Source organism: Coturnix japonica, chromosome 4 (genome assembly GCF_054131305.1).
Source record: "Coturnix japonica strain WE chromosome 4, WE-NBRP24, whole genome shotgun sequence".
Lineage (NCBI taxonomy): Eukaryota > Metazoa > Chordata > Aves > Galliformes > Phasianidae > Coturnix > Coturnix japonica.
The window spans coordinates 39,743,227-39,758,888 of NC_140666.1; the positions used below are offsets into that span (position 1 = coordinate 39,743,227).

Genomic DNA, 15,662 nt, shown 5'->3' on the forward strand with positions numbered 1-15,662 from the left:
GTAAGAATTGAAATACATTCCCATATTGGGATGGGATGCAACGATTCTAGGTATTGTACTATCATGATTTAGGGCTGATGATGGCTTTAAAAAATACAAGGTAATAAGGAGATGATATGATGAGAATGGAGAATTCAAGGAGAAAAAACAACCTCCTGTTTTGCAGCACCAGAGTCTGCAGCCATAAAAAAAAAGAGATAAGCAAAAGCAGGGCTACTATTGTAATTTGGTACGCTGGAAAGACATACTAGAGTGCTAAGGGAAGTGGATTTTGTGAAGTTTTTAATCTCTCTTTTTTTAAGCCAACTGCTATTGGGTTTTTTGATTCAAGATAACCCCTCTACGAATTCACGGCATTCTTCTCCCTGTACAACAAGTTTCAAGATTCAAGCTGTTCTTCTCAAATTCTCAATGAAAAATGCACCTGCATCAGCGCAGATAGCTTTGACCATCACAACATAAACCTCTTAGAAATGTAAATAATTATTTAAAAATGTAAAACCTAATTTCTTCTTTTAAGTATCTCCATCTCTGTTTTGAGACCCTTTTGGTCTCAAAAATTATGATTAAAAGCAGCATTCCAGAAAACATGAGGCAGTACTGTTTGCCTATGAAAAGACTCATTAAACTCTAGTGGCCCATTACATACACAGGTCACCATACCACAAGCACCATACTAACCTGGATAATAAGCTTTCTCCATATTTAAGAAAATTAAGAATATGATGACAAATAAGTACGGACTGTAAATGGACTACAGTATGCATGTGCAGGGACTGGAGGTGTACTTATGATTGCCAGCCTTTCCCCTGGAGTGGGAAAGAAGGTCCAACAGGATTTGATTACAAGAAGAAGAGTGGGACAGGTCTGTGAAAATTAAGGACACAAATGTAAACATGGGAAAGAGAGAAAGGAGAGAGAGTACAGGCAGTCATGGGAAAAGTAGCAATGCAGCAACTCAAGATGAAATGCTGGCAATATAGCAAGTGATCTGGGGGTGAGGGGTGACAGAAATATCCTTACTTAGCCAGAAGGAAGGCAGCAAGTTCCTCACTCTCCTGCAGCTCACAATACAAAAGCTGAAAAAGACACTTAGGTAAATGCAGATGAGCTTGGTAATGAGTCCTCATTTACTTCCCTCTCCTTGCTGTCTGCTCCTCCACTCCATCACAGCTCATGCTTCAATGTGAAACCCATAAAATCAATAAGGTCTCAGTTTATGGAAGTACTATCCTGAACATCCTACATTTTTCATTCCTTCCAACAGGAACAGCTTTAACTGCTTGAAGATATGAATTCATCAGTGGCATCTCCAGAAGCAGTAACTCTGCTTATAAATTACCTGCTATTTTTAGACAGTGACCCAGGTCACCTCAATAATTTTCTGAAGTATTTGTTCTTTTATAACATGGATCAGCTGGCTCCTACTATATATATAGGACAGCTCACGCATTAGCAAGCTGGCAATCACTTTTCTCTACTGAATCTCATTTATTGCCACTTGGTTTTCTCCTTCAGTCCACTATTTCTAATTCATTATACAAATTGGCAAGGTTGAGGGATATCTGCTAGGATACAAGAAAAGTAACATTTAGGAATGGTATAAAGAATCCTTTCAAAAAGCCATCTGACACATCTCAACAAGCACTTTGCTGTATAAAATTAGATGCTTGTATTTCTTGTGTTTGAGTGTTTGTCTTGTTTAAGCTAGAAAACTCATCCAAATTACATGGACAAGGAACATGGTGAAATTTTTATAGCAGACTGCCAGCAGGATTTGGAAACCATCAGCAAAACCCAAAAACACAAGCACAATGCAAGCCTTTGTTTTTAGGTATGGCTCATTCCACTCATCTCTCTTCTAAAGCAAAGAGCTGGGCAACATTTTTCAACTAATTTGACTAACTTTACCTTTCAGACTATTTTGATGGAGCAATTTTGGTTGTCACCATACCTTCTGATGGCCACTGTGGGAAATCACCAAGGTCTCCATCTTTGGGCATTTTCAACCAGGTATAAGCCCTTAGAAGTGTAAGATTATCTTGACTTTTGCAACTGGCTTGAAGGAGATGGTGACATACTTGAAAAGCCCTTCTACTGGACTCCTTAAAGTACCCTGGCTTTTAAAATGACTTTCTTTTTAACCTAGTTTTGTTTCATAAGTGATGATCAGCAGCTAAACTTTCATATGTCAGACTGATCACTTCCATTACCCAGAAGCCACTGTATCTTCAGTAACAAACATTAGGGAGAGAACTGCAAGGGTCATCAGACATTTTATCTCTTTCCATAGAATGATTTTACATGACTACTAGTAACAGCTAAAAGACTAACAGGTTTACTCTTCCCTTACCTATTCATCATAAGAAAGCAATGAATTCTGGAGGCAGCTGGTATTACTTGTACAGATTGCACTGCAATTGTGACTCACTAGACTACCTTAAAACATACTGTAAAGGCACTAAAGATTTCAGCTGATTTCACTTGACTGGCTGTAAGGCATGACCTGTGAGGAGAGGCTGAGGACATTTGGATTGTCCAGTCTGAAGAATACAAGGCTGAGAGGTGACCTCATTGTTCTGTGCAGTGAGGAAGGGAGGTAAATGGAGGTGCCAGGCTCTTCTCCCTGAGAACTGACAAAACGACACGGGAATGGCACAGAACTGTGTCAGAGGAGATTCAGACTGTACATCATGAAAAATTCCTTTATTGTGAGGGTGGTGAAACACTGCAACAGGTGTTTGTGAGGAGGTTGATGCCACCTGGCTGTCAGCATTCAGTTATCATTCAGCCCTCCATAAGATGCTTTAATTTTTGGTAAACTCTGAAGTGGTCAGGCTGCTGGACTAGATGATCTTTCTTTAAAAACTCTTTGCAACTGAACCATTCTATTATACTCTAAAGCTGTTAAATAGAAACAACTTTCAGATGAGTAATAAAAATTGGCCTATTAGCAGTATTAATCTGTAAAACTATATACCAATTATTAACATAGAACATTATCATGACAGCGTTTACCTACTACTTACCTAAAAGATTTCTGAACTGAAGCAGCAATGAGTCTGCACTACTGATTTCCTGCAAGAAAGTACAATATCAGAGATACTCACTTTAACCAGAATAATTCTTCCTAGCTCTTCACATACTGGCTTTTCTTCATCCTTCTTCAAACCTTCCAGCTCAAACAAGGTATTATAACTCTCCAGCATCTTAGTCATGATCTTGTTGCAGATCTCTTGTTCTTTTATGCCTTCAAATCCAGAGGGCACACTAAAATTGGATGGAATTTGAAGCAGAATGTTAGATACTCAAAAGGGAAATGTTCCTGCACAGCCCCTGTGTAACACTTCAGTTGTGGATACAGGTCGGCTTGAAGGCAGAGGAAACCCTCTAGGAGAGAAGAAACATATCCATACTGGTAACAACTATTATGGTTGTTTGCAGTTTTTTCTTAGCAATATTAACTTCCCTATCTGCTGGTCAAACAATCTACTCCACATAGTCTAGGGAGAGATCTAATTGAGACAACCTCCAAATGAGATACCACTAGTTTTGTTAAAATTTGGTTCCAAGACTGAGGCACAAACAGTATGAGGCATTCAGCGTCTCTGAACTGTTAATGTGAAGGATCAGGCAAGGTCTCTGTAGCTTAAGAAGACTCCAGAATGCATATCATGTTCCTTCACCTAATTTTTGAGGTGCTTAAAAAATATTCCAGAGCACCATTTCTGTATGGAGCTATTGGAGCTCAAATACCATTTGGTTTTGCACAGAGGGCTAAGGTTGGCAGTGAGTGGAAGCAATAGCTTTAAACAGCCCACTGCTTCATATGACTGAATGTGCTCCCCTGTGTGAGACCCAGGAGGCCAAAGTACAAGAAACTGTGAATTTTGTTTCCTTGCCTGTCTCAATATAAAAATTGCAGCTGTAATACAGATGCAAGAGTGAGATGAAAACAGCTTAGTGGAAGGAGGACTTTAACAGAGACTTTACCAAGGCCACAGTTTGACAAAGTGCAAAAGCATTATTACTGTTTTTTCCTATAAAACTGTTCTTCCACTTAAATTCTGAGTGTATGCTTTCTTAATTCTGAATCAAGATCTGAAGAAAGACCATTTTCAACCCAAACCAGTAAGGACTCAGGTAGGTGCATAAAGCTCTTCCCTCTGTTCTCCTCATAAAGTCTTCTGTGGGAGAAAAGATAAAAATACTCCAATACTATAAATCCTTGTAACAGAAATCCTTGAAATCCTTGTTCTGCCATCAAAGTAGAGTACTTTGAGTACTACACTCCCACCACTCAAATGGAACAACATTGGCAGATGCAATGCAAGCAGTGCATTTAAGTTGCATTACTTTGGAGGGAACTTTCACTCTGATGTTGGGAATAGAAGTATCTCCAAAGCACAACTGCTGCCCAGCATTTTCTTTCTGCCACAGTTCCAGAAGTTGTACTTCATGGCCCTTCTTCCTCAGTGACCAGAGCGAGGGGATCTGGGAGATAAGTGGGCAGACAAAATGCTTGAACTCTGCAAAGGAGCACTGAGAGGAAAGCTCCTCATCACTAAAGATACTTTGCCCTTTGCAGCCCAAATCAGCAAAACTCCCAGGCCTTTACATGATCATCCAACTGCTGCACAACAAACAGCAGCATTTTATCAGACACTTGCATTTGCCAGCCCCTTTTGAGGGGCTAAGCAAACCTTCAGATCACACTTCTGGAATGAAATACCATTACGCCAGTGAGAACTTGAATAAGAGACAACAAACATGCATCATTCGTTGAGAGAGAGAGCTGAAGAGAACAACAAATAAAAAAGTGCAAAGAAATTATCTTCCTTCTCTATAACTGATGGACCTTGTATCTCTTATAAACATCCCAGTCAAAGAACAGGAATATGGCCTCTCTGACAACCAGACCCAACAGAGGAGATAGAAGGAGAGAGAACTCACCTGGTCCTACACTTCCTCTTCAACACTAACTGTGAGGATTAACTAAAGATATGGCTGTATGAGCAATGAAGTCTGGGTCAATGGACATTTTCCTCTGAGAGTAGCCACAGTAAAAGCATTAATCCTCCACACAAATTATCTCAATAACAGAAAGGCCAATAATTAATGTTCTTCCACATTTGCTGTCTCTCAGGGTTGATATTTCTCTCACTTTCATCACAATAAATCTGAACAAATCCAAGTTGTGAGAAAACAGTGCACTAAATCTCAAATCATCACATTTTCCTTTTTTGAGCTGTCCGACCTCATTCTTTATGTTTTCCCATATTGTACATCACACTTCACTACAAGGACTGCAAAAAGACATTTTCTCCATTCTTCTATTCATTATAAATTCTGAAAACAAAAGATAACCTTTCATTAGAAGAACGTAAGTTTGATTTATCAAACAACAAATAAGGAAGCAGGAGAAGTGCTGAATAAGACAAAAGTAATAAAAGACTGAAAGTTTGGGAATTTAGAAAAAATGAGAAGCTGATGTAAAGAAACTGAATGAGATGAAGGGAATTAAAATATAACCTAAATGTTTGGAAAGCTGCCCAGCCATGAGGTTTATACAATTGCAAAACAGGTTCAGTTACCGAGTCAGAAATAATATATCTAATAGCTAAAATGTCACTAAGAACATCCTGTAGAAAGCAAGATGGACTTTATCCTCTCTGACTCTAAGCATTAACTACACAGACATTGATTTTGGATGTGTGAAGTGACAGAAAAATCTCAAATCTTCCTTCCTCAGCAGTGCAATTGCTGACAATTGTTGGCTTCTAAGCCTTATTTCCTCATTCCAGCAACTCCATGCGCTGCTCTGAACAAATGATGCAAAGTTAAAGTTTGGTTCAGTCACCTCATACTCAGTATCTTCAGCTAATCTCTCTAGGAGCTGCCTGTAGTCAGTGGTAAGACAGCCCCTGAAAATGCAGACTTCAGATAGACTCACTCTGAACTGTGTTCTGAAAATCTCACTCCAGAAGTGTAGCTAACCAGCAGGCTAAGCCAAGTGCTGAAAGTTGGGTGCTGCAAATTCTTTCCCTCCTCCTGGCAAATCTTTATTGATTTGGCCACAGTATCATCAATTTAAGAATGCATTCATTAACACAGGAGAAAAGGGCATTTCAACAGTTGCTCACAAATGTGTCTAGACCACAATCCTCAATTGCCTAGAAAAGATCAAGATCTGACAAAACACACAGCTGAATTACCAGATGGTGGAGCATAAACAAAAATCTACATCCGGCATTCTGAAATATTTGGATTGTGTAAAAGTACATGACTCATTTGTTATGTGTCAAGTCTTGCCTCTTCTGTTGCACGTGCATTTTGATGCATCACAACTGCAGGGCTGGCTGCATTCATATACACACACAAGAAATCTTGTGTCTTCAATCTTATGAGAACTCTGCCTTTTCCAGTCTTCTGAAATGGAATGATGTGATGCTTTGCCTCTTAGACACGGGCCTATACCTTACAGAAAGTGTTAAACCTTTTCTGTGCAATCTTAGGAACAGAGATAAGTTGAGGCAACAACTATGCAGCTTTTGATAAGTATGGTTTAATCTTAAGAAAGCCAATTGCATTTCCAAACTGCAGGGCTCTGCATTCTACACCAAAAAGCATTCAGAGCTAATTTTCAGAGCTTTCCTCAACCAAGTGATGAGTAATCTAACAATTATTCAAATAGGCACTTGGAAGTTCAAATCACAGAGATTTGGCCACTAGAATTAGGAACAAACAAATTAAATGAGATAAATCTAAGCCCACTAATACATCTAGATGGAAACTCCCTAACTTTAAAACTCTACCATGTGTAAATAAGACTGCTCATACAAATGTGATCTTTACCAACTGACATTTTTATTCTCAAAAATCTCTAATGCTATTTCCAGTAACTCTTCTACTTGTATATGCCTGTCTACACTACCTTGAGTTTTCTTTCTTTTGGAGGGAGAGACTTTTTTTCCCCTCCCACAACATGCTTTATGGCTTTGTATCAAGACAGCAAATATATCATATCTTGACACAGTCATTTTAATCATCTACAAGAAAGATGAGGTGGCAGTATAGTCAAAAGGACAAACTTTGGTTTCACAGACTCATCTTTTCAGTCTCTCCCCCCACTTGATAGAAAAATGTGTGCTCCTTTAAAAAAAAATTGCTCCCTTAAGAGAGCAAGCAGCATCTACGTGGAACTGGCTCAATATGTTACTAGGAACCTACCTTCTATTTCCTCACTTTAAAAAAGCCTATTTCTGGAGGCTGCAATCTTGCTTGAGTGCATTCTCACATCTGGAAATAGTTCTTCCTGACACTGCTGCCAACTCCACCAGCACGTACAGTGCATCATCTTCAACAGAAGCAGCAAGAAACTGAGTACTCTGAAATAAACTAGTAGAACTAGTGAATCCAGTAAAAAATCTCAAAAGGCCAAGGGCTCCCCATAACCTGTAGACCAGTTTCAAAATAAACTAGAATGATAAAGAGCCCTTTCCATATCTCTGGTGTTGAAGACAATCACAAGTCCACAAATCTGCAGAGCTTTCTAAGCATACAGCACCCTGAGTGCTGCATCCAAGTCCTTTTGTCCTTATAAGCACCTTGCTCAAATCCTTCCGCAAAGAAGCATCCATATTATTCAATGGCAAAGGAAGAAAGCCGTAGGAGCACAGGTCTCTTGCTCTTAAACAATCTGGAGGCCAGCCATTGTATACAACTAGTCTGCTGTTAACAAAGCAAAGGAAACCTTGCTTAGTGTTGTACAAGAGGGGATGAGTGAGAAACTCAATTCCCTGCCAGCTCAAATATTAGTTTTAGTACCAACAATTACCACAAAGGCATCAACATTGCCTCTGTTTGATCATTGTTGTTAGGGTTCTCAGCTACATTTTCCATCATTTGCTTCATAACATTCTATCTACATAAAAGGAAAAGAAAAAAGCCTGACTTACTGAAAACAGTTTGGTCCAAATACAGTGGCAAGATTGCAAATGTTCATCCTGTTCTCCACATGATGTTCAGCAACTTTTATCAGGAACTGGCACAGATACTTCAACAGGGAGTAATGAGCATCAGGCAGTTCTTTAAGGAGGTCTCTCAAGTTTCTTTCCTTCTGCACTTCATTTCTACCATCTAGAAAACACAAGAAGAAAAAAAAACATATGGAAGTATGCATATACATATTTATCCTGCATATAGTTAGGGAAGAAAATGATTTTCTGTATATACGTACTTCACACAGTTTACATTCCAGGATTTTATCTGCTATAACCTTTTCTGCAGCAGCTAAAATATTTGCTCATTCAGAGAAAGCAAACATGCATGAAGAAAACATACAAAAATCTTGTCTATTTAAGTATTTCTTTCAAAACTGTTTTGTAATATACAGAAGAAATTATCATAACAGTGAATCATCTGGTAACAGGAGGAAATCTGATTCATTAACTTCATTTCTGCAGCAAAATTTGAAGATGGCTCCTGAGGGTTTTAATACGTGGAATAACAATAGGGAATTTAATTGCATTTGTGTTTGCACTGATCAAAGTGTACTGGACTGTCTCTGACTTGATTACCAATTACTTTCCTTTTCATTAAGCTTAAAGAAAAACAATATATGACAAATTTCCACATAGAACACTGAAATTCACCTTGTCACATACTTCTGTTTAGATAACAAAACAATCAGCACATAGTGTATTTTCAGTATAAACTGATAGCAGTTATGGCAAGGAATGCCCAAGCCACCACTCAGAAAGAAACATATCTACCACCATCACTCTATTACCTAATTAGGTAATGCCCTTGAGAACTAATTGCCTCTCTGAACCTCACAATGGGGTTTTAGATTGACAGGTACTTTTCCGTTTACTGAAGGATTTTCCATTCCTTCCAAACTGGAAAGATGCTAATAACCTCCACAGGTCTGCACTCTGACTACACAGAAAGCTGGTAGCCTCATGATATCAGTTGTATTTATGGAGTTTGGTGTCCTTTTTCATTAAACACGATATATTATGTGGTGTGGATTAATATCAGGGACGTTTATTACTTGGCACAGCCAAACCTTTGTTCCCTCCTCATTACTGCCTTAGTATCAGGTGCGTTTTGCTTTCACTTCTGTTCGTCTAAGAACAAAGATGCACACCAGGCCATAAGATCTTCAGAAATTACCTCAATTCAATGTCACAGAACCACTGAGCAACAGGAGACAGAAAACTCCATTTACGGAGCCATGAAATTTTTTGTCCTGCTGAAAACAGAACAAGAAAATACGGCTCTCTTGAGCTTTTTACCCCCCAGTCTCCAGTGAAAAGCAGAAGGAAGGAAGTCAAATCTTCCCCCTAATACCATTCAAAAATCAAAATTAATTTGTTAACTGTTCTGTTGCTGAGATTTATTTCACAGGCTTCAGCTCTACTTCAAAAAGTTATTAATTAAGCTGATGATTGTGATGAATTCAGAAAGCAATGTACACATGTATTATTCCATGCACTTTGTTCATTTTTTTGGGGACAAATGAAACTTAGCTATCCATAACTACAATACTTCAAATAAAACAGGTTTTCAACTTATTAGAGAGCAAGAATATTCATGAGTCATGGCAGCTAATTGCCTGGATCTCTCTTTCTTCTCATGTCCACCTGCTAGACAATTTTTCAGCTTCAAAATTAATCACTAAGGTTTACTCAGCTGGTACTGACCATCAGAGTAACATTAGAGCACCAGAGCTGTTTATACTATTATCCAGACAAGCATCAAGTGTGCCAAAGCCTTAGGCTTATGTACTTGCCTAATTTTGTGAGGTACAAGATGTCCTGAGGAAGTCAAGACCGTATCAAGAGCTGTCTTACTCATTAAGTAAGATGACAGAGGGTGGCACAAAGCTGTGTATGTACTTCGGTCTCTGCAGCATCTTGAGATGAGACAAATGTGCTTGTCAGTAATCAAAACTGCAGAGTGCCAGACTTTCAAAGGCAATTCAAGAACCTATATTTAAATAATATTTCATATTAAATCATAGATACGTAATTAAATCATATTAAAAATACCCTCAGCTATCAACACACTTGTTATTGTCAAGCACAGAACTTTGCCTGGTATGTGGATCTTTTGCTAGGGACTCTACTGGGGGACAGTAGTCCAAGAGGCAACTGAAAACAAAATACAATCTCTAAAAACATTAATTAACTGGAAACAGGAGCCTCAACAGTGTAGGAGGCAAAGACAAATTTGCAAGGGTGTTTTCAGTTTCATTCAATTTCAGCATACACCCACAGATCACAAGAAGAGGGACATATTTTCCAGTGGTCCATCCTATTTCTGTACATATTGAGTTTCTTTGACATGCTATAGACACTATCCAATTCCTCAATCAATCCATCTGCATCATGCTCTTTCACCCTACAGAGCATGCTGTCTGAACATCATGTAAAGGTACAGATGTCAGCAGACAGGTGTGTGTAATTGCTCTGTGCATGACTCAGACAGTCTGACCCCCAAAAACTCCTGCCTAGTACTGACACTGCATCAGCATGGTGCCACGCCACAGCTAATTATCTCTGTTGTGATCCTGCTACCATGTCTGCATAGCTTTCAGCTGCCTTGCATATTACCAACCAGCAGGGCAGAATGAAAAGCTTGCATCTGTCTCTAGCTATCAATGTTCCCCTGGAAGTCAATCCTGGGCACACAGGCAGCAGGTTGCACGCAGCTAGCCAGGCCAGGTTGTTGGAGGAATCAAAGCCTTTATTTTCTTCCTCTACAATCTACAGAAAGTAGGACTGATAGAGTGATCTGCCTCAGACAGGGCTCTGCGGCAGAGGGAAAAAATATCACACTTTATTGTCATCAGTAGCAGAACTGCAAAAAGTACTCATCAAAAAAAGGTCCTCATCACAATCCAACCTGAGACCCTTTGCTCACAGTCACTAGTGCACTTCACAGAGCTGCATTTATGTAAACATATGTGCTACAGCCTGGGGAACCACAGACAACCAGGGAAGCTGATCTGCTGATCAAAAGGTCAGCTCTCATTTATTCATTTTATACCCACTGCTCAGGTTGAAGCTTAACCTCTAAAATTCCCTAATACAGCCTTTATTTTGGGTTCTGCCTGCTCATGTAGCTCCAATAGCTCCTGGCTACCAAGCATTCCAGAAACCAACCTGTTGATTCAGGAAAAAGCTCCTCCTTCCCTCCCAACCTTCTCCTTGAAACCTGCAGAGCACTGGCACTACGTAGACCCTCACCAGCAACAGCAAGCTGTAAAGGGAGGGGAATGTGAGAGAACTCACATCTATCTGCTGCATACTGTAAAATATGAGCTCTCTCAAATGGAGCAACATTGAGAGCTCAGAGAAATGAAACAGCATTCAACTTAATTAGACTGAGTGCCAAAGGTAGCTATAAGCCTCGATTTTGCTCCTTGGTAGAGAAAGGAATGCATCAAGAAAGAAAGCAACAAAAATCACATAAGGGAAAAGCTTTCTGCATGCCAAAAAGGAAAAGTACAACAGCAACCTGTCTCACTAAAAGCAAGTGACCTGTGAAAGGGGATAAAAGTTGAGCATACAGAGCTGGTTCCAGTATGTACAAATGTCTTAAAAGTCAGTGACTATGTTGTAAAAGATAAGGAATGAAAAGCCAGAAGGAATAAACAAGCTCAAACAGGGATTGCTGTATGGGAGCCACTGATTAGTTCCAATGGAGATTCATGAAAGAAATACCTTTCAATCACCCAGGGCTCTCACAGGTTTGCAAGCACAGCCCATTTTGCTTGGGCAAGCACAGCCCTGCTCTCCAGCAAAGTTACAGCCTCTTTGCGATGGACATATTTTACTCCAGGACTCTCTGCAAGGAGCAGCATTCATATTTGTCAGGAATGTTGGGGGGGCACTCAATATAGAGATCACTATCAGCATGTCCCTGGCCTGTGCATACTATACACATCTTTCATTAACACCATTTGTAGACAGAGGCCCTTCTCAACACCTCATCACTGCCCTTCTCCTAAGGAAGAAAGAGAACATGAGGACACACCAGACTGCCTTCAAGATACACTACGTGACAGCTTCAGGAACTGCATAGTCTTGAAGTTACTCTGAATATTTATATAGACAGCAATGTGTCAGATCTGGGGGCAGCGTGTGGGGCTCATTTCATGCTGTGTAGCACAGGATTCTGCTAGCATGACAAATTAGCTGTGTGGACTTCCCAAAAGACCAATAGATCAGGTTTCTCCTTCTCAGTAAAGCGCAGATCATTTATTCTTCAGCTTGGTAATAAGAACAATATACTCTGTATTAAAAAGGATTACAGGTTCAGGTAAGATCTGTAATTTTTACTCCAGCTATTTTTAACTGGAGCAAACACTCCCTAACAAATTTTATAGGAGAAAATGTAATCATGTATTATTATCAGGCCAAGATTTTAGTTGTCTTTAAAGACACTGATATCAATTCCTGAAAATATTCCAAAGGATTTCTAACATAATTACAAAAACTCAATTTCCCACTCAAATTTCAACATGAGGGAGAACAGAGGCTACAAGGGAGCTTGTAACTGCCTTCACTGTGGCCATACAGTGAAGTGGCTCCAGATTCAGTTATATTTTAATAACCTGTGGGCTCAGAAACACCTTGACCCACATTCTTCATAGTTCACAACAAGAACACTAAGGCAGGTTTGCTGTTGGTACCATTTTGCAACAAATACCTTTGCACATACTTTGATAAGTGAATAGATAATTCCTCCAGTCCTGCATAGCTGGTTGATCATTTAACGGTAAACACAGGTTCACCTACCAGTGAAGCTAATTTGAACCCCACCGAAGTCTTTAGTTTCTTTCAGAGAAACTAATTTGAAGCTGCATTTTCTAGGGCATGAAAACAAAACCAGACAAAATCCAGCAACTCATTTTTCCTCAGACTTTACCAAAGCTTTCCCCTTGCCATAACACCTATTTAAAAACAAACAAAAACCAAAAAACCTTTTGTTTCCTAATCAAAACGATAGTGGAACTATGACCAGAGATTATTGTGTAATACATGCAAACTTAACTGTGAAGATGCATCACAGCTGGATGACTTTGAGAGACTCGGGCTTGTGATTTACACCAGTAACTTCTATTTGAGACAACAAATCTTGGTCTGCTAAGTAAGAATACACGTCTCTCATTTCCACAGAAAGCACTGGGGAGATTTTGCATTTCCTGTGGGAAGCAAGAATGGATGAAACTTTCCACAATCAGCACAGTTCACAAAGTTCATCAGTAGTTTCTGGCGCAATACAGAGACGTGACCTCTGGGAGGGACATGAAGTAGAAGAAGGAACACACAACTTAAACAAAATTTCCACTCAGACTGATTTAAGAGAAAGAACATAATTAAATGTATTTCATGAGTCAAATATAGTTAAATCTAAAAACGCTGCTATGCCAAAAAAAAAAAAAAAAAGGGACTTTCTTAAGCAACAGCACCTTCCTACCCAACACTTCCTGAACCCTTTCCTTGGGCCCCAGACACCTTTACTAAATGTTATTTTACAGTGAAAGTTCCCCCCCACCCCACCACAGCCCTGATATGACCTAACTATAGTTTTAATGGCTGTGCTCAGGAGAGACAGAAAGTTCTTCAGTGCACCCTCAACTGGCTGTACAGTCCCAAACAATAAAGGAAGGAAAGATGTGGTGATGTGGTTGTGTCCTCCCTGCTCCAGGCAACAGCTAAGCTTCATTTCCACTGCAGACAAGAAAAGTGGGAGAGAGACCCAAGAGCAACAGAATGAAAACTTCATGCTGTCTTCCACTGAAGACATTTGTCAGTACATTCCTCCTCTACACACATCATGTTTGTCTGCTTTACAGTAAAGAGCATTTCTCCAGCAATACGTACCCATGCATTTTGCATCTTCTTGGGAAGAGAGTGAGAGGCATCAACTGCCTGCAGCAAAAGAACTTCCACTGACCCAGATGGCCCAGGAACAGACAGTCTAGTCTGCATAGCAGCAGTCTGGACTGCCCAGTACAGATGGATTAGTTCAACAAATCATCAGACAGACAATTGTGCAAGTTACAGCTTTCTAAAGCAGGTTATCCTCTTGAAGGGGAAAAAATAAAATAAAATAAAATAAAATAAAATAAAATAAAATAAAATAAAATAAAATAAAATAAAATAAAATAAAATAAAATAAAATAAAATAAAATAAAATAAAATAAAATAAAATAAAATAAAATAAAATAAAATAAAATAAAATAAAATAAAATAAAATAAAATAAAATAAAATAAAATAAAATAAAAAATCTTCCAGGTTGTATGCTATCAGTGGAATTAAAGGGTAAAGTCTGTTCTAATTGCAGACTGGCTTGTGTTTGATGGGCAATTACATCACCTAGTGAGAAGTGGAAATTTAAACAGCATATTGTTTGGGACCCAATGGATATTAAGAATGATTAGCAGATTAAGTTGTCAGAACTTTTCAGAGCCCATTAGAAAGAATGAAATTGCCAATAATCTCTCTAGCTGAACAGAAGCAAATCTGTGTCCTAAAGTCTGCAGTTGTTGTCCCCAAGCTTCTTCCAACCATCTAACTAATCACTGCAGCTCCTATTTAGCAGATATAACCAGATTAGAAAAGCATAAATAGTTCAGATTGCACCAAACACATAAGACGACAAGATACAGAATTTCTATCTGAATGCACTCTGTGAGCAGGTGAGAGCTGAAGTCAAAGGAACTGTGGAACAAAGTATGTAAGTTAAGAAAGAGAATACTGCTTATGCTGTCTGTCTAAAATTTTCCGGAAGGAAAGCATGCAGAAGGATGGGGACTTTTACCTCTCACTTACCCTGGTAAAGCTGAATGAACTTGGAATGTAAGGCAGAGGTGATAATCCCATCTGGCAGCTCTCTCAGAAACAATTTCAAAAGACTGGCTGCTGAATACACATCGCCATCTTTGACTAGATCCACCTCTTCTCCACGTTCATACTGCAGACGCAGCTGTTCCACTGTTTTTATGCTTCCATTTACCCTGAAGAGACCTTCCTGGGTCATACCTGTAATTATATGTTATGCATGAGGTTGATCTGAACTAAGACACCCCACTGATATATTGAAACAGACATTCAAGTGTGAATAATACAACATTAATACAAAGGACAATCTATACCATGCAGATTGAAAAGATACTACTTTCCCCTACAAGCCCTGCTAGTCAAATAATTGGGTTCAGATAATAAACAAATACCAATGACCAGATCCTGAGGCTTGGGATACTCTATGAAAATTCACAGCACCCAGTGGCATCACTGTAACCTATAACATACGAAGGCTGCTCCAACAGTAATGCCTCCTATTTTATTCTGTTGGCCCACAGTGTCAAGAGGCAGATGTTGGTGGAAGAGGCAGCAGAGGCCAAACCTTCCCACTAATATCCCCATTACATTTTGTTGCTGTGTGACAGCTGGCAGCGGAGGGGAAGTCTGACAGAATGGTATCTGACATGGAAGTGCGTATGAAGCAAAAGTGCATCACTGAATTCCTCCATGCAGAAAAAACAGCACCCATTGATGCCTTTTGAATGTTTATGGAGCCCAAACAGTGGATATGATCACAGTGAGGCAGTGGGTGGCACACTTTAGCAATGGCCACAGTGACA

The 15,662-nt window shown here is 39.3% G+C and overlaps 1 protein-coding gene across 18 annotated transcripts in view; it reads right to left on the bottom strand.

Annotated features, from left to right (window-relative positions):
• The window catches only part of FAM13A (family with sequence similarity 13 member A), a 120,323-nt gene that overhangs the window by 91,379 nt on the left and 13,282 nt on the right, over positions 1 to 15,662 (bottom strand). For all 18 annotated transcript variants that reach the window (XM_085544999.1, XM_085545004.1, XM_085544998.1 and 15 more), the window contains 3 exons: positions 14,851 to 15,060; positions 7,959 to 8,139; positions 3,111 to 3,270 (listed from right to left, as the gene is read on the bottom strand). In XM_085544999.1, the coding sequence (XP_085401125.1) occupies positions 3,111 to 3,270; positions 7,959 to 8,139; positions 14,851 to 15,060 (551 nt within the window). The remainder of the gene's footprint in view (positions 1 to 3,110; positions 3,271 to 7,958; positions 8,140 to 14,850; positions 15,061 to 15,662) is intronic.